Source organism: Rhinichthys klamathensis, unplaced genomic scaffold (assembly GCF_029890125.1).
Source record: "Rhinichthys klamathensis goyatoka isolate OS25496 unplaced genomic scaffold, OSU_Roscu_1.1 h1tg000032l_1, whole genome shotgun sequence".
In the NCBI taxonomy this organism is placed as follows: Eukaryota; Metazoa; Chordata; class Actinopteri; order Cypriniformes; family Leuciscidae; genus Rhinichthys; species Rhinichthys klamathensis.
Genome location: NW_026606581.1, coordinates 4403374 through 4422335, shown reverse-complemented (window position 1 = coordinate 4422335; position 18962 = coordinate 4403374). Strand labels below are relative to the sequence as shown.

General features: G+C 38.7%; 2 protein-coding genes across 6 annotated transcripts in view; one reads left to right on the top strand and one right to left on the bottom strand.

Annotated features, from left to right (window-relative positions):
- Positions 1–2905: 2905 nt before the first annotated feature.
- Positions 2906–4863, top strand: id2a (inhibitor of DNA binding 2a). Its single transcript, XM_056245639.1, has 3 exons — positions 2906–3678; positions 3842–3902; positions 4280–4863. Exons 1-2 carry the CDS (start codon positions 3328–3330, stop codon positions 3896–3898), a joined length of 408 nt encoding a protein of 135 aa, XP_056101614.1. The 5' UTR covers positions 2906–3327; the 3' UTR covers positions 3899–3902; positions 4280–4863.
- Positions 4864–8825: 3962 nt separating this feature from the next.
- kidins220a (kinase D-interacting substrate 220a) overlaps positions 8826–18962 on the bottom strand; it is a 51796-nt gene continuing 41659 nt past the window's right edge. For 3 of the 5 annotated variants that reach the window (XM_056245635.1, XM_056245634.1, XM_056245637.1), the window contains 5 exons: positions 18753–18782; positions 16750–16887; positions 14841–14939; positions 12390–12620; positions 8826–10024 (listed from right to left, as the gene is read on the bottom strand). In XM_056245635.1, coding sequence (XP_056101610.1) covers positions 9005–10024; positions 12390–12620; positions 14841–14939; positions 16750–16887; positions 18753–18782 — 1518 coding nt within the window. In that variant the 3' untranslated portion in view covers positions 8826–9004. The remainder of the gene's footprint in view (positions 10025–12389; positions 12621–14840; positions 14940–16749; positions 16888–18752; positions 18783–18962) is intronic. The other 2 variants (XM_056245636.1, XM_056245638.1) reach the window with 1 other exon arrangement.

Here is an 18962-nt window from a genome sequence, read left to right as displayed (position 1 = left end):
GCAAAGCCTCTACCGAGCGCCGAAACCAACCACAGCCGAACGAGAAACGAAACGATTACATGCGTCCGGATGTTTAAATATGCCGTGGCGAAGTATTTTGTGGGGACTCGAGTTTAATCGGGGTTATTTTCTCCCACGGGTTAACAGGAAGTTTTACGTGAGAGTTTCAAAATCTCGCATTTCTAAAGAGGAATTTAATGAAAGCATCGCGTAATGTTTGCGTTGTTCAGAATACTTTCAAAATGCGCGTGACTTTGAGATTCTTCGGGATAACTGTAGATGGTAGGCTATATAGCTTATGTCTATTTATGTTATGGGCTACTTAAGTGTTGTGCATATGGTTTTCAACGATAGTAGACGACAGTAAGCGACTCTTTGGGATCTGCTGAGCTGGAGACGGAGGAATTGTGCAGCTGCAGTGAGCTGGAACAGCAGAGGAGGCGGGACAGACATCCCGACTCCATCCCGTGGAGAACTGGTCAACTTTCTGCCAACTTTAGATTGTTTTCTTGCCATTATCATTGTTAGCATTTTGACAGGAGACAGAACAAACGTGACTCTAAAATACTGCATATTGGGATATGGTAATGTTCTAGTAAAGTACAATGAGAAGTCTGTAGTCTTAGTTTAAAAGTGGGAGTTTTTCGTTATTAATCTGCTTTTACCGTCTAGATACCATCTACTTCTCTAGGGCATCATTTACTTACCCTCAAGTTGTTCCAACCCTGAATGGGTTTCTTTCTTCTGTTGAACACAAAATAAGATATTTTGAAGAAGGTAACCAGACAGTTGACGGTAGCATTGACTTCCATAGTATTTTTTTCCTACTTTCTGGTTACCGACATTCTTCAAAATATCTTCTTTTGTGTTTAACAGAAGAAAGAAACTCATATACAGGTTTGGAACAACATGAGGATGAGTAAAGAGTGACATAATTTTCATATTTTTTTGGGTGAATTAGGCTACCCCTTTAAGGCAATCTGTGTTCACGCGCGATTCCTATTCCTCCTTGCGTATAAAATACATAGGCTATACTTTTAAGAGACGCACAAGTTTTTTCTTTTCTTTTAAAACCAACCCCATATCTCGCAATTGTTGTTTCGCTTGATGTTTCTTTGTGACGAATGACACATTTAAATGAAGGCGCTTCTTCTTCTCTTTTTAATCCATAATAATGCATGACTAACTGAAAGAACGTTCTACCTCGGGCACATTGAGATAAAGTTGAGGTAACTCAAGGTTACTCATTATTAGGTTCGTTTCAAAGTCTAGATTGTTTCAAAAGGCCGAGGAGTCCTCCAAGTTAAACGTAAGCAAAGAAATGCAAATCGATGCAGGTGTGCGGGCCTCGGAGGTGACGAACTGAACTCCGATCTCGCAGCGCCCGGGCCCCATTGATCAGCTGAGAACTGGCCCCGTCTCCATAGCAGCCGCCTGGACGGCGCCGCGAGGACTGGCTGCAGGGCCGCTGTCAATGGGTGACGTCACGGGGCTGGCGCCAGAGAGTCTGCGAGAGCGCGAGCTCGCGGCGCTGCTCTATAGTGCTGCTTTGCTTGGTGCCAATTCATCACCTGTCAGGGATCAGTCAGGGTGTCATGCGAAATGTACACAGCTGTGAGAACAAAAAAAAAAGGACGAGGGAGAAAATGGAAAAAGCCAGTTGCGGCAGATGCGGACGAGACCACAAGCGTTTGTAAGTCCTGCGCGCGCGGAATGCAGTTTTTCTTGCGAAGATTTCCTTTTAAAAAACAGTCTAAAATGCATCGACCTAGAGATAGCTTACAAGTAGACTAGGCTACTTCATTTTCTAAGCAGTGATAATGAGAATGTATGAGGTGCATTCCGACACATCAACACGATTGCATTCCGACGCATCTCCGCAAACATCTGTTTAGTCGGATATGCACAAGCAACCAGGAAATCTCTGTCTCCATTGTTACTTAGCATGTGTAAACAAAGAGCTTTTTTTCTGTTTTCTGCCACCACTCTCGCCTCGCTCTAGACTGCCAAAAGGTTTCTAAAAAATGGTAATATAATCCGTGTCAGGATAAAAATATTCTTCCCAGTCCCATGAAGAATGCATTTTCACTTCAGTTGCAGCTGTGCAGTTTCACGTTAAAACTTACAGTAGTAGGCTACTCTTTCCCGGTAATTGATTCCTGCGCGTCTATCAATATGCTGCTCGCATTCGTGCACTAGAGAGCAGGAGGATGTCCTGTCATCACTATTACATCTTTTAAACAGGCCTAAAGACTGCTTTCATAATCCCCCTGCAGTCATGATGTGTAAACAAACATAAACATTAAGGGCACAACACCAACTGCAGAAAGTAGCCTTCACAGAGTTGAACCTGTAGGCTATATCATGTTGGTACATTCACAGCAAACACCCTAGATAAAGAAATGCCACTACAAGAGCTTTGGTTTTTTACCTTAATCGATTTTTTAATGGTTTTTGTGTCCTGGAGGAGGTTGGGGGAGGGACACTGTGAGAGTGGGCACAATTTTGAAGAAAAATATTATAATAGAACTAAGGTCAAGTGACTAATAACCCCCCCCCCCCCCCCCCCCCCCCGGCATCATTTTGCCATCTTTATCTAAAAGTATTGTTGCATGCCACTGACTTCTAGGTAAATGTTGATCATTTAATCAGTAAGGGAAAAATATGAAAATAAAGAAGCAATAACATGAAATGTGTTGAAAAGAGATATGTTAAGTCCCCGCCTATGCCTATTTAAAGGTTAATAGAAGGCTTAACTGGGGTTTGTACATTTCATAAACTGCATTATATAGATACATAAAATATGTTTACATCGTACCTAGTAAAATAGTCACGTTACGTAGCCTAGGTATTGTATAGGATGATGTCCAGCATAAATCAGTCTAAGCTTGTTTTGGCTCATTTTGACGGTTACACTAGAAACAAAGGCGGAAAATGCGTGAAAACATCCTTATACTTTCCAGTCCCTAATTCTCTTGATCAGAAACAGGTACACTGATTTGAGAAATTATCCGTGGAAGCTGAAGGCAGTCAGCGCCACCCTAAACACGCGCTTTCACTGGTTAAGAACGCGGAAGAAATGGGCGGGTCTTGAGCGCTCAGCACAGCGGCCAATAGCGTAGTGCGAAGGGGATGATTGACGCGGCTTAACCCACCAATCAGCGCAATCCAAACCAGCGCGTGAACAACCCACCTAGCAGGGTGTATATATACAGCGATGACAGCTCGCTAATCCACTGCGTTTGCTTCAACAGCCCAGCGCAAAGAGGAAATCTCGAACACAAAGGCGACTCTTTCAACGAAACCGTTCCTTACAGAGCTGTCAACATGAAGGCAATAAGCCCAGTGAGGTCTTTCCGGAAAAGTAGCGCGACTGTGACGGAGCACAGTCTGGGAATCTCACGGAGCAAGACCCCCGTGGACGATCCACTGAGCCTGCTCTACAACATGAACGACTGCTACTCTAAACTGAAGGAGCTGGTGCCGAGTATCCCGCAGAACAAGAACGTGAGCAAAATGGAAATCCTGCAACATGTCATCGATTATATCCTGGACCTGCAGATTGCACTTGACTCGAATTCGGCGATCACCAGCCTGCATCACCCGCGAGCAGGGCAGGGGACATCCAGAACACCCCTGACAACACTCAACACAGACATCAGCATCCTCTCATTACAGGTGAATGTCCCCAGAAACAACAGTGTAACTGTTCAGATCTATCTATCTATCGTGAATTTTGAAATGCGCTATTAATGCACGACAAAGCTTCATTGATTTGGTGCGTGTTTATGTGCAAGTTTGACCGCAAATAAATTTACTTTGTTTTTTTTTGTCCCTTTAGACACCTGAGTTTCAATCAGATTTGATCACAGAGGACAGCAGGACACTTTACCGTTAATCAGGTAAATGCTCTTGAACACACTGGTTTTGATGAACCATTTATTATATGCTGTAAATGACAGAAAAATATGTTATGCTGTCAGAACAGAATTGAATTAAGAGCGTGAAATCAAATTTGTTAAGGACAATTTGTGTCACATATAGTCTGTAAAGTAGTATAAAGAGTTTATTAATCATCAGTTGAGGTTGAATGTTGAATGTTGAAATGCTCCCACTGAAGGGAAGGCAGTGCTCGTGTACATCTGGAGCCCAGGGTTTTGCTCAGTCTATGAGTGTTTGGTTAAATGTTCAAACTGCGGCTTCCTCTCTGGCGCCAGGCTGTCCGGATCTCTGCCCTGTTTGCATTCTCTAAATGCGCCTCTTTCTCAATCTTTTGCAGGTGTTTGGTTAAGACACAAGAACACACAGGACCTGGGAACTGGCTTTTCCTCCAATTTCTGTTCTCAGTCTGGAGTTTTTTTTCTTCTTTCTTTCCTGTAATTGAATCAAGAGACTTTTTTTGTTGCTTCTAAAAGGACAATCCATGTGATGTGTTATAAGTTCGGACATTGATTATTTATCTTCTAAAAAGATTTATTTGGTCCTTTCTTCAAGAGGAAGAAGCACTATTCCCTGAAAATAGGAGGGAAACCTGTAAATGATCGCAAGGAACCTTTTCTCTGCATTGAGAAGAAGTCTTACCTTTTTTTTCGTGAAGAACGTGTGAATAGGAGACGACGTGGTTAGTTACTGTACAAAGTTTAAGTCTGTTTTTGTCAATTCTTTTGGCACATGAAGGACTGGACGTTGAAAATGACATGATGAAACCTTGTGAACTCTCAGAGTTTTATCTTGTATAGTTGCAGAAATTGGACTGTCAGTATCTGCAAAGTGTTATGCTGTATGCTGAGACTTTTTATAAAAGTATATTGTAAATCGTACCTTTTTTTTTTTTATACAAAATAAATCAAATGCTTTATTTGACACTGGTCTGTTATGCTTGCATCTTAATGTCAATCTGCCAGTGTTGTGCTGTATATTCTTGACCTTGCCTTTTATATCCTGGTACTTAAAAGCATGTCACTGACCTTTCATACATGCACGTTTGCCCATTACTGACAGGAACCTGCATTAATCTTTTACATTGCCATGTGTTTGTGTAAAAGTGCATTCATTCCAGTTCGTAATGGGGGAAATGTGCCATTTCCTAATATATAACTGTCCACAAATCATACGGCCTAGCAGTTTTTCTTGCGATTTTTAACCTCTTTCTGACCTCCTGTGTGAGGAAACTTGAAGGTGTCTGGAAGTAGAACATTAATTGTGACCGCTTCCACAAGTTCTCTCATTCGTATGTGTTATGGATGAAATGGCAGTTAAAATCAAAATTGAGCTTTTGATTTGTGGAATTCAATTTGTAAAATCATTGTCTGTAGCTTTACAGTCTGTCCCCTAACGAGCACGAAGGAATAAATCGGAGATCTGAATGATTGATTTCATTTATCAAATTTTTTTTTCTACTCTGGAAACCCTAAACATCTTCAGAATTGTACACCAAGCCCTTTTGACCAGAATGGCGTAACTTAAAATAAACGTGAGAGAAGCGGATCACTTTAAATGTTAGCATAGCAGACATTAAAAATGAGATTTAATTTATAGTGCACTTATGAGTCATTTTGTGGGATAAAATACAGGAAAACCATTTAACTACAGAAACAAGATAATAATGGCATGTCCTCTTTATTACATACAATTCTGCAAAGTGTACTTTTAAAAATTAAAGGCATCTCAATTGCAGCCTAGACCTCTATTAGTGTTCTTGATATGAAGAGTGCGCCACCTGCTGGCAGCCAGACATCACCTCAGGAAAATAATAGACACTTATTTTAATGTCTTTTTATGGGGAAAATTATTGTCCATTGGCTAAACACTTAAATTGTGATTTAAAAAAAATTAAAGTTTTGAAAAGTTGATATATTAGGCAGTCCACACTAACCATTAAAAGCATTGCGATTGTTATATTTTAAAATGAAATCAAATTAATTTCAATTTCAGACTCATTCAAAAGGTTTGAAAAAAAAGTTTATTAATGTGAGAAAACAGGACAAAACATTTTGAGGCATTCACACAAATAATTCCTTAGAGAAACCTCCACATTTTCTTGTTTTTCTCTTGATGTAACCGTTCACAAATAGATTCACTCATCTAAAACACTACAAAGCAGAACACAAACTATAGGGATGATCTGAATGGAAATCGGGAATTCAATCACAAATAAATAACAGCTTTCACAATACCGATCACAGCAAAAACACCAGCACTACCTATATGTGGTTAAATCCTCACTCTACATGATTTGAACATTGTGGACCAACATACACTAGATCTTTAATGTTAGCAACGGAGCATGAAATAACAGGATTTGCACTAAACAAATCAGAAACTACGAACAGCTTCACAGCCTCCGTTTATTGCATTTTTAACACCACTCCAACAACAGCAACAAACACATTTCTCACTTTTACACTGCAAATTCTTAAACTGTATTTTTGTTTTACAGTTGAAAAATATCTAAAACGTCCTTAAAATAAAACATTTACGGATGAAACCAGATGAAATTGTGTAATATATTAAGACTTATTTTTATAGAATAAGTTTTCAAATTGTAAAGGTTCAATTTGTAGTATTAATTAATGAATTAGGTTTAATAAACTAACACTGACCGGGAATTTAGTTTAATATTACAGTACCACATTACAACAAACTAATGTTAACTAACATGAACTAACCATGAGCAATACATTTGTTACTGTATTCATCTTTGTTAACATTAGTTAATAAAAATACAGCTGTTCATTGTTCATGTTAATTCACAGTGCATTAACTAATACAACTTTTGATTTTAATAATGTATTAGTAAATGTTGAAATCAACATTAACAGAGATTAATAAATGCTGTGGAAGTATTATTCATTTTTAGTTCATGTTTACCAATTTAGTTAGCTAATACAACCTTCATGTAAAGTGTTACCAATATTACTTTTTAAATATACTATTGATCATTGTTGTAACTCATGTTTATTCATAATACATTAATGTTTAATGAATGCAACTTGAAATGTTAAAAATGTATATGCAGAAATTAACATTAACCTACATTAATAAATGCTATAAAAGTATTTTTCATTGTTAGTTACTTAATGAATTTCCTAATGTTACTGAATTTAACTCATTGTTTTTTAGTAAAACAACTTTAAAAACCATCATTTTAGGCTAGACTTATGCTTAGGTTTTTTTGTTGTATGAACCTTTAAATATTTTGTATGCAAAACTAAACAAAAAATACTGTGTAAGAAAACGATTTTGCAGTGATAGCTAATTTTGAATTTCTGTGTTAAAGTAACAACAGGTAACTTTTCAACCTTCATAATATATTTCCAAGTCTCTTGTGATGGTACATCGACTTACAATAGGTTGAATGACACGTCTGCCATAGCCTGACGGGGTCTGTAGCGTTTTTAATCGTACTTTTAAACTTCGGGTTTTTCGGGTAGTAACCGGCGAACAAAGAGAACTACAAAATTCGACTGCTTTACGGCATATACGTCACTTCCACCACCACCCCCACTTCCTTAAAATCGGACTTGCGAGCCAAATGTTATAGTCATGGCCGAAGCAGCACAGAAAATCAAGAAAGCAAAGGTTTTATCGGAGCAAAGCAAAAAGAGAAAAAGAGAAAGTGATCGCGTTAAAGGCAGAACGAGGATCAACATTGCAGAGCTGCCAACTCTCACGCATTGGCCGTGAGACACCCGCATTTGATTGGTTTCACACGCTCACACGCCACACCCCCGGTTTCTCACGCTAAATTGTCAACCCGGTCGGTCAAAAGCCTGAAAGATGAGTTTATCTATAGATCTACCTGTTGAGCCACTCGTGATCGACAAGTTATACCGCAAATTAGTTAAAATCTCCCGGAATCTATAGCGAGCGCGCACGCGAGACAGAGACTGTGCTCCAACGCGCGCGGACGGCAGAGAGAAAAAAGCGAGCGAGAGACCTTGCGTGTGCAGGGAGCATCGAACCCCCCATCGAAAAAAGAATGCCTCTCTCTAACCTCTCTAATTCGCTAGAGTAGTAGCGAATTATCAATCTGGTAGCTAGTAAACGATATTCTAGTTTTTGATGGTTAGCTATCACTAGTATTCTCGTTCTGATTTGAACTTTGCAATCGATGAAATGCAAATAGCAAATGTTTGACCTAAAAAGTGTAGTCTACTCAACATGTACAAAGAAAGAAGGAAGATTATTAATAAAATCATATTTTAGGATACCTAACATGTCTGTGATATTTGTTTATTTGTCTTGCCTCAAGCTATAATGCAAATCGATTTGTAAAATTTGCAGATTCATTTATGGTAGCTTGATATTATAATATTGACGATATATGGTTATTATCAACCACTCAAACATTGCATTGAAGTATCATATAGATTCAGCAAAACGGTAACCAATAGACTAGGCTACTATAATGACGCTGGCTTGTAAACGTGAGCATCGCGATCATTTGTCGTTAGAAAAAAAATAAAACCCATGAAATTATATTCATATGACATGCTGAAATATATGCCACTGTACCTGGGATGAAGACATTTCACACGCGACGCAAGCAGAACACCTGCATGTGACCTCCTCCTACAGTGTTCAGGGCTATCATGGTTGTCAACAATTGCACGTGCATGTAGGATGACAGAGTTTGACAGTAGTAGAGGACAATACTGTTTCCCAACTGTAGGGGGACCCCGAGAGCAAAAGTTATCTGTTGTTACTTTAACTATGAAGCAGAATCAACACCAAGAAAATGTGCAGTAACAGCGTATGAACGAAAAGTTTTGCTAACTTTTGCAGTTGTTACAGACTGTTTTACGGTAATCATCCTTCAGGGGTGACCAGTCCTGTTCCTGTCCTACCTTCCAGCAAAGTTCAGCTCCAACCCTGAACCAGCGAAACAAGATCTTATAGCACTGGATAACTACAGACAGGTGTGCTTGAACTGAACTCTGCAGGAAGGTAGATCTCCAGGAACAGAACTGGGCATCCTTGAGTTAAATAAACCCGGTTATGCTCAGAGGACACTCTCTCGTTCCTCAGCGGCGTCAGGACCGATGGACCTCTTGCGTTGGACTCCATGCAGGTTCTGGTTGGTCTCTGTGCTGGATCCGGGTCTTATAATGAGTGAGGGGCAGTCGGTGGAGCCGGAGGTCTCCTGCTGAGTGCTGTTGTTGAGGTTGTTGTTGAGCGCAGCGTTGTCGGTCGAGCAGTTGAGGTTACTCCCGGCTGAAGCGGGCCAGCTTTCCTCAGGGGTACTGCTGTCAGACAGAGCGTCAGAGCAGATGGACATCCGGGCCACGGCCTCGTCTTGAAGGTTGCCCAGCCTGTGCGGTAAGACTCGCTTTTTAACCGGGCTCTCAAGAACCAGTTCGATCAGATGGGTCTCCTCTTCTTTCTTCTCCTGGGCCGATTCGCCCTCCTCATCTTGTAGCGAGTGGTCGGATGAGCTCCTGCTGGACCTCACTCCAGAGTCAGAGGATTTCTTGTCCAGCATGATGTCTGAAACGAAGCTCTTCCCTGTAGATAAGAGGCCTAGATCTGGTTCGGCGGCCCAGGGTTCCTCTCTTAGCAGCGGGGTGGCGTCTGTCTCCTCGTCCCCAGAGTCTTCTTCATCTCTCGGCACGCTGTGGTAACAAGGGCCCTGGCCTCTGGTCTTGCGTCTTTTAGTGGCAGATCCATGCTCGGACTTCTCATCCTCCTCTGTAATGGGGTCTAGACAAGCACCATCAGGGGCTGAGGAGAAGTCCGCTATAGTGTCTGCGGGTTTGGAGCCCTTTTTGGCATAGGGTTTGCGCCCATCTTGCTCACCTTCCTTAGTCTTCTCCTCAGAGCTGGCTGAGAGGAACTGGCCGGCCAGGGCTTGAGCGGGACTCTCTCGTCCAGCAGCAGACACCTCCAGCTGGGACATGTGCGAGATGTACTCCTGGTAAGCGGTGCGATACTCTGCCTGCTGCATGTCGGTCAGCTTACAGATGTCGTTGGAAGATTCCTGAGAGTTCAGGCTGGATATGCTGGACGTCCGGTGAGTGTTGGCCTAAAGGAGAAGATCAGGTCAATTTAGACAGTAATAGGCATTTCAAGCAATAATTCGCCCAAAATAAAACTTAAGCCTGTCTTTCATGGAACACAAAAGGAATTATATAGCATTAGGGCTGGGTATCGATTAGGGGTGTCGCAATATACTGGTATTGATGATAACAGTGAAATTTTAAAAAAGGAAGTTAATACACACAATAATATAATAAATAATCCTTATACATTTCATTTTAAATGTCCATTTTTCAGGCTGTTTCAGACAGATCTTTGGAACTATTCATTTGTTCATGAATGAACAGGTAGAATAAACCTACACAGGTATGTTTGTTTTTGCATGCAGCCCTTGTAAATTAACCCAATCAAAATTAACTTTAGCTGGAAATAACATTATTCAAGAACCGCTATAAAGCCAAAACAATCTCTGTTACCTTAAATTATATGTTTATCTCTGTAAAGCGGCTTTGAAACAATCCATTGTTAAAAGCGCTATATAAATGAAGATGACTTGACTTGACTTGTAAACTCAATAGAAAGGCATTTCTTGCCATCATTTTGCGGTACAGTTTTATCGTACCACATTTAATACGACGAACATGCAATAAAAAATTTATCTAGGGATTTCAATCAATTTAACAATTGATTTAACACTTTTTTTACGTCCAGATGTTTAAACCTGGCACGTTCACTCAAGAATTTTGTTGACAGTTCTTCATACAAGACTATCATATGGCTTCAGAAGACTTGGAATAAGTAATTCCTTGTGTTCCATGAGAAGTTATGCAGGGTTCCAGAAACATTACAGTGAGTTGATGACAACATTTTAATTGAACTATCCCTTTGTAGAGACAAAAGTTGCTTTCAAAATGAGTCATTAGGTGCATTCCAACTTGCGTACTTATGGACTATTTGATGCCTTTTTGCTTTAAAAAAATAATAGTGTGAGTAACGCATTCACAGAAAGTCCCCCCCCCCCAAAAAAGTGCACTTTAAAAACCCAGATGATGCACTTATTCAACCTACATTTTTTTTTTTATAACCTTTCCTTACGTTTCCTTTCCGATGTTGAATGATAAAATAATCTCATAAAATCCATTTGTAACGGACGTAGGCCAATAAGAACTGTGCGTGTAAACCTCACTCCATACTACATACTAGCGGCTCTTTAGTGTCCTTGTTAGCATGCCCACCTCCCACGGTTCGAATCCCGCTCAGAGCGAGTTGAGTAGGAGCAGTTACATTTGGTGGCGTTCACCCGGATGGGAGTGAGATTTAGGGGCGGTGTGTGTAAAGTAGGCCAGTAAGAGCTGAGGGTGTAAACCTCACTCCCCTGGCCTCGAGAGACACGCTAGTGGCTTCGGTCTTTAGCATCCTTGTTAGCGCGCCCACCTCCCACACCGGAAATCCAGGTTCAAATCCCGCTCGGAGTGGGTTGAATAGGACTAGTTACACATACACAACAAGGTTGAGTGAATACAAGTGCACAGTGTGTCATTTGGGACAACTATTGTAGAGTATGAATTCTAGCAGACTTGAGAACTTCTCTCAATTTTGACTGCATTGAAGCATTTGCAGCATGTTCCATTTAATGTCCCCTCCATACCCATACCCGCTATAACGCCAAAACAATCTGTTACCTTAAATGATATGTTTATCTCTGTAAAGCTGCTTTGAAACAATCCATTGTTAAAAGCGCTATATAAATGAAGATGACTTGACTTGACCTGACATACCCATACCCATACCCATACCCATACCCATACCCATACCTATACCCATACCCATACCCATACTCATACCCATACTCATACCCATACTCATACTCATACTACTTAGGCTACAAAATGGTGTAAAATAGTGCAGAATTATGCGAAATGGGACACACCAATTCTGTGTACACAACCAACTTCCATGATGCTAATCTAAACCATTATGAGCTCTTGCTTGTGTTGAAACACCATGCCAAGTGTGAACAGATGAGTGCAGAAATAGCTATCTCTGTGTGATAGAGAGCTAGAGTGTGTGTGTGGTCAGCTCTTCACTTCCTCTGCCCATCTAGGTCAGAAAACACTCCGTTTGTCACCCAGTAAACCACATGCTATTTTCATGCTGATGAGAGACTACTGAAAAGCAGAAGCTGCGCTCCACAGTCAAAATGCAACAGTGAAGAAAATGTTAGGTTAAAAAGGCTCAACAACAAAAACGGCAGTTTCTTTGTTTCCATACGCATATATGTTTGTGTTGGCCTCTATGTATATATAATCACGGCGTCTTCTCATGGTGTGCACCTGTGTTTATCTATAGGCTGTACTTCAGTGTTGATGTGTCCAGCTGAATGTGTTTGTGTGCACAGCAGTACCACGCACCAGCCAGTGGGCATTGTGTTGTCTGGCGGGCTCCTCAAGCCCCACACCGCTGAGCTCTTCAAAGCTGAGGTTGAGGCTGTACGCAAAGTTTTCTGAGTTGATGGTCACGTCTTGTGGCGCTTCAGAGGGCCTGAGGGGTTCGGGTTGAATCAACACGCTGCTGCCCTGCTCGCTGCACGCTCCTGATTCATCATTCAGCAGCTGGTTCTCCACATGACGCTGCTCTAGAACCTGCAGCACAAATACAGCAATGTTTCAAGGGATTCAATAGCAAGTGTGCATTTCATTCATTGAGCAAATCTTGCAGACTATCTTTGTGAAACTGTGTTCCTCTTCTCTTGATTCTTGAACGCTAAAAGTACAGGATTACAGGGTTATTTTTCGAAATAATATTTGAGTTTAAATATAAAAGGACAACCTTATGCTTCGAGGTTGCGTACTCTGGATGCGTCACAAAACTCAATGAAAGACTTGTATACACTAATGTTCAAATGGTTAGGGTCATTGCAATTTTGAAATGTTTTTGAAAGTAGTCTCTTATGCTCATTAAGACTGCATTTATTTGATCAAAATACAGTAAAAACATTAATTGAAGTATTGTCACAATTTTCTATTTTAACATTTTCTATTGTAAAAGCTGAATTTTCAGCATCATTACTTTAGTCTTCAGATCTTTTTAGAAATCATTCTAATATGCTGATTTGCTGCTAATGAAACATGTCTTATTATTATCAATGTTAAAAACAGGATACATTGTTTTTGTGGAAACAGTGCTACATTTTTTTTCAGAATTCTTTGATGAATAGAAAGTTCAAAAGAACAGCATTTATTTGAAATATATATCGTTTGTAACATTATAAATGTCTTTGCTGTCACATTTACATTAATTTCTTTCTTTTTTTAAAAATCTTCATGACACCAAACATTTAAATGATAGTCTATGTGATATAATTATAAAATTAAGAATGATTGGACTCTGCTTAATGAGTTATTTCTTTTTACATTTTGTGAGATGGCATTTTACTCAAAATTGGGGGGAAAATGTCTAAATTCATTTAAAAAAATGCACTAGATAGTACAACGAGAAAATTAGTTTTAGTAACGATATGCAAATAAATAATAAAAGTATACACTGGGTCATTGGAATTTTACAAATAATACACTGTTTATATATACACTACCGTTCAAAAGTTCGGGGTCGGTACGATTTTAAATACTTTTAAAAGAATTCTCTTCTGCTAACCATGGCTGCGCTTATTTGATTAAAAATACAACAAAAATCAGTTATAGTATTAAATATTATTCCAGTGTAAATCAGCTGTTTTCTGTGTGAATATATAGTAAAGTGTAATTTATTCCTGTGATCAAAGCTGAATTTTCAGCATCACCAGTGTCAGTGTCTTCAGTGTCAAATGATCCTTCACAAATCAGTATAATATGAGGATTTGATGCTCAAGAAACATTTATTATTATTATCAATGTTGAAACAGTTGTTGGTCTGTCAGTCGTACAGTTTTTTTTTTTTTTTTTTTGGATTCTTTGATGAATAGGAAGTTCAAAATAACAGCATTTGTTTGAAATAGAATCTTTTGTAACATTATAAATGTCTTTACTGTCCTTGATAAATAAAAGTATTGATTTCTTTCCTCCAAAAAATAAAAATAAAATTCTCACTGACCCCAAACTTTTGAACGGTAGTGTATATATATATATATATATATATATATATATATATATATATATATATATATATATAAAATTGAAATTAAATAACATTCCATAACAGACATTTCTATGCGGTTAGAATTAGAAATAGCCAATTTATTCCATACTTTTTACCATGGTTGAGTGAGAAGATCACAGAAGTGTTTGATAAAATAGAAACAATACATTTGTGAAACAAGAATGTTACCTGACCTCTAGGAAAAAGCGTCCCATTTGAATAGGTTTTAGTTTTAAAGAACATGGATACAAGACAAAATTGTTTTTAACTGTGCTTCACTAAGGCATTTATGTGAAATCGCTGAATGGCCGTAGTACTGTGTGAAACCTTTAAGGCATGCCAATATCACAACTAGCCCCAAGCCGTTCCATTTGGACTCGTTTCCAGCCTGAAGAATGCTACTTTCTTGTAAACGTCAAGCTATTCAGATCTTCAAGTGGACACCGAGCTCCCACTGACAATAACCCTCCTTCATCCAGAAAGCAGCCATCTTGGACCAGATGGCTGCCTGCTTGCTGGCAAGTTGGCAACACAACATTCGTTTGTATAAGTGCAAATGGAAATCTGATCAACACAGCTACATGTGTTCCTTATTTCAACCCCATCCAGCCTTCTTCACTACAGAGAGATTAGCTGCGTGCTAAACATTACAAACAGAAAGATGACCACTATCTGATGTGAACGTGTAGGATTAAGAACAGAAAATCACTAGTCAGCTGATGTCTTACCATGGACCTGAAGAGATGCCAGTCTCCAAAGTTCATGTTCATTTCCTTCTTGAGCTCATCAAGGTTGCACTGAGACAGAACCCGACCGTTCACATTGGCCTGCAGTGACACAATTTGACAAAAACATTATGGCATTGAAAAAACTGCTTACAAACTTTAGATCAATTTGATCTTGGCAGTGTGTAGGGGGTTGAAACAAAGTTCACAATAGAGATGTTTAAGTATGCGGGCTGATGGGACACAGCTGGTAGGTTGACTAATGGATGTCTAACGGAGACATCAGATATGTCATTGCTTCCTTCAGATGTTGTCCAGTGGAAAGAAAGGCCTTATTGTGAATCCTCTGTATGCACCACATGGAGCTGATGAAACTAGTCCATCCCTGTAAATACATATTCATCTATTGGAAAAGAGTAATTTACCACACCCCATGTCTCTGTCCTGTTTTCCCCACTTTTCTTTTAGTTATCGGTATATTTCCACGAATATGGTACAAAATAGGGCACCAAATAGGGCATGAAACTGACGTTCAGACTGACTGACTTTAAATTTTTTTTCAAATTTTTTCCGTACTATGGAAGTCAATGGCTACCGTCAACTGTCTGGCAAATTAAAGAAATTTATACAGGTTTGGAACAACTTGAGGGCGAGTAAATGCTGACAGAATTTTCCTTTTTTGGGTGAACTATCCCTTTAAGAACATTTCTAACATATCTGTACTTTATCATTTTTATTTTGCGAAACATTTACTTTTACTTCACTACTTTCCATAGCATGATATTGCACTTTTTACTCCACTGCATTCCTTAAAAACAATATCGTCCTTGTTACTTCGAACTGAAGAAATCTCCACCCTATCCGAGACGCAAGAGCGATGTGCGATTCGTGAACGAGTTGATTCTTTCTAATTCCAAAGAACCTGCTGAATTGGTTCACAAATAACACTGAATGATTCACTCGTGAATTGGACTGATCCAATTGCAGCTGGTCTTGATTGAACAACTCACTGATTCGGTCAAAACGAGCCAAAAATGGATATCGTCGGAGCTCGAATGAACATGCAACTAAGTTAATAATGTATTTTAGTGCTGATTACCGACTAATGCTTGCTAGAATAAATATATCTTTAATCAATCAGAAATTTTACTTTCAATTTTACTTATGGTACTTAAATATTAAAAGTAAGTACTTGATTTTTGAGGAAATACTTTTACTGGAGTAGTATTAGGGGTTAGTAGGGTAAACTAAATTAATACTTTCATTCAGCAAGGATGCATTAAATTGATTAAACATGACAGTAAAGACTTTTAAATGATTACAACAAAAATCTATTTCAAATAAATGCTTTTTTGACCGTTTTATTCATAAAAGAATCTTGCAAAATCACGTTTTCCACAAAAGTATTAAGCACCACAACTGTCTTTAACATTGATAAGAAATGTTTCTTGAGCACTAAATCAGCATATTAAGACTGATTTCTGAAGAATCAATCAAACAGTTATTTTAAATTGTACTAATATTTCACAATATTACCATTGTCCGGTATTTTTTATCAAATAAATGCAGTCTTGGTAAGCATAAGAAACTTCTTTCAAAACTATAAAGAAAAAACAGTAGCAGTTGTGGCGATTAATATTTGTAGAAAATAATAAATATAAATATTTTTAAGGATTCTTTGATGAATAGAAAGAGCAAAAGAACAGCATTTATTTGACACCAAACTTTATAGCAGTAGTGTATATTTATCATAAAGATTTGAACCTCTAATGTTTTAAAGAAGCAATGGAACAACAATGTGTACTGTGTTTGTGAAAGTGCCTTTTACGTGCACAATAAAATCACACGGCAAACCTTTAAACCGACTGCATACTTTTCTGTGGAGCTTTTAGTACACTCTTCCAGAACATACCTTTTTGATTGTGCCGATGTACTGTTCCAGCATGCTGGAGTCCAGGCCCTGGATCTGTCTGAGCTTCTCACACACTCCATCAATGCTAAGAGAACTGAGGAGGACCTGAGCTCCACTAGAAACCACAGAACCAGAGCCCTACACACATACAATAATGTATTCAATATTCATTCATAATACATTCTGGGATAGCAAGGCATGAGCCACGGTCAAAGCCATGCAATGCAAAAGCAGTGCAACTCAAGAAAAGCCAAAGCAGTCATCCAATGTCATCACAGAGTGAGGAACTCTTGAGCAGTTATGGATGATAGAACAATACATGGACTATATTTCATATGAATTCTTATGAAATTGCGCCTTTCAATTATTTGAGCCCTTAGTTAACGCTAATTAATGAACATTTTACAAGCATGCTCTTTAAATGATGATGACTGGGCCATGTTGTATCTATATCTGATTCATGGAAAACATCTGTGATAAGCAGCCAAATAAATAATTAAAAAAAAATGCCCATGACCATGATTCTTTGTTCACAAATGAGTGCTGTGGATTCTCAACATAGCTTGACACCAATTGTTTTCACCTAAAATATTTGTGCTTAAGTCCTACTCATCATCAGCAGGCATGTTTACTAAGAAAAAAATACAAGAAATAAAAGTACATTTTAAAAGTAAAAGTAAATTGAAAGCTATTTTGGGTGGAACTGCAGAGCACTGAAATAGAGGCAGCCAATCAGGATGAGCCTGTGAATAAATATTCACTACATTCAATGATCATTTAGCCAGTTCTCTAAAAACTCATTTGCATTTAGATTCAAGTTGACGTCAAATTTTAACTTGACATACCAGTTTAAATGTATATAATGGAGAATAATATTTGAGAAATTTTCAGGTGAACAACACTTTAAATTTTCTTTACATAAATCGTCATAATGGTTTCAGAGGACTTAAAGGATTAGTTCACTTTTAAAAAAACTTTTGCTGATAATTTACTCACCCCCATGTCATCCAAGATGTCCATGTCTTTCTTTCTTCAGTCGAAAAGAAATTAAGGTTTTTGATGAAAACATTCCAGGATTTTTCTCCATATAATGCACTTTGCTGGGCACCAAACGGTTCAAGGTCCAAAAGACAGTTTCAGTGCAAACTGCAAACTGTTCAAATGGCTTTAAACGACACCAGACGATGAATAAGGGTCTTATCAAGCGAAACGATCGCTCATTTAAAAAAGAAATAACAAAGTTTAAGTTTTATAAGCTCAAATGCTCGCCTTGCTCTGTTCTGTGTGACTCTCCTGTTCGAACTCGTTCATCAAAATGAACGAATCTTTTTCCGAGTCAATTTCGTTCATTTCGTTCGTTAAATGAACCAAATGACTCGAAAAAAGATTTGTTCATTTTGATGAACGAGTTCGAACAGGAGAGTCACGAACGTGCATCACAGAACAGAGCAAGGCGAGCATTTGACATTATTAAACTTAAACTTTGTTATTTCTTTTTTAAATGAGCGATCGTTTCGCTTGATAAGACCCTTATTCATCGTCTGGAATCGTTTAAAGCCCTTTGAACAGTTTGCAGTTTGCACTGAAACTGTCTTTTGGACCTTGAACCGTTTGGTGCCCAGCAAAGTGCATTATATGGAGAAAAAGCCTGGAATGTTTTCATCAAAAACCTTAATTTCTTTTCGACTGAAGAAAGAAAGACATGGACATCTTGGATGACATGGGGGTGAGTAAATTATCAGCAAAAGTTTTTTTTAAAAGTGAACTAATCCTTTAACTTCAATGCAAACCTGTGTGCTGTATATTTTATGGTGCTTTTTAGTCCTTTCTGGATCTGGACAGCATGTGAAAATTTGGACAGTGTATTTGAACAGAAATTTCATAATGACAGAACTGGCTGTTCATTTTGTTCTGGTTCGAAGTGAAGCACGCCAAAATGAGCAGGAGTCCTATAAATAACACAGTAAAACACGGGAAAAACTGAAGGGTTTCAATGTTTGTACCTGCTTCATTCTGAAGGGCTGAGATTTTATCTGGGAGTGGCAAAAGGAGAGGAAAGGAGGGATTAGGTCACATGCTTCAAATCATCAATAAATCAAACGCACACAAGAACATTATTTATGACGGCATCCGACCTGCACGGTTTTCACAGTAATGATTAGATCAGGCCAATCAAACAGAAAACTTCAGATGAAGTGACTCATAACTACAAC

Excerpts from the sequence above, each read along its gene's own strand:
- id2a (XM_056245639.1), top strand. The coding sequence starts at position 3,328 with ATGAAGGCAATAAGCCCAGTGAGGTCTTTCCGGAAAAGTAGCGCGACT. Across the intron at positions 3,679-3,841 it reads TCAGCATCCTCTCATTACAG|ACACCTGAGTTTCAATCAGA; the intron begins GTGAATGTCCCC and ends TTGTCCCTTTAG.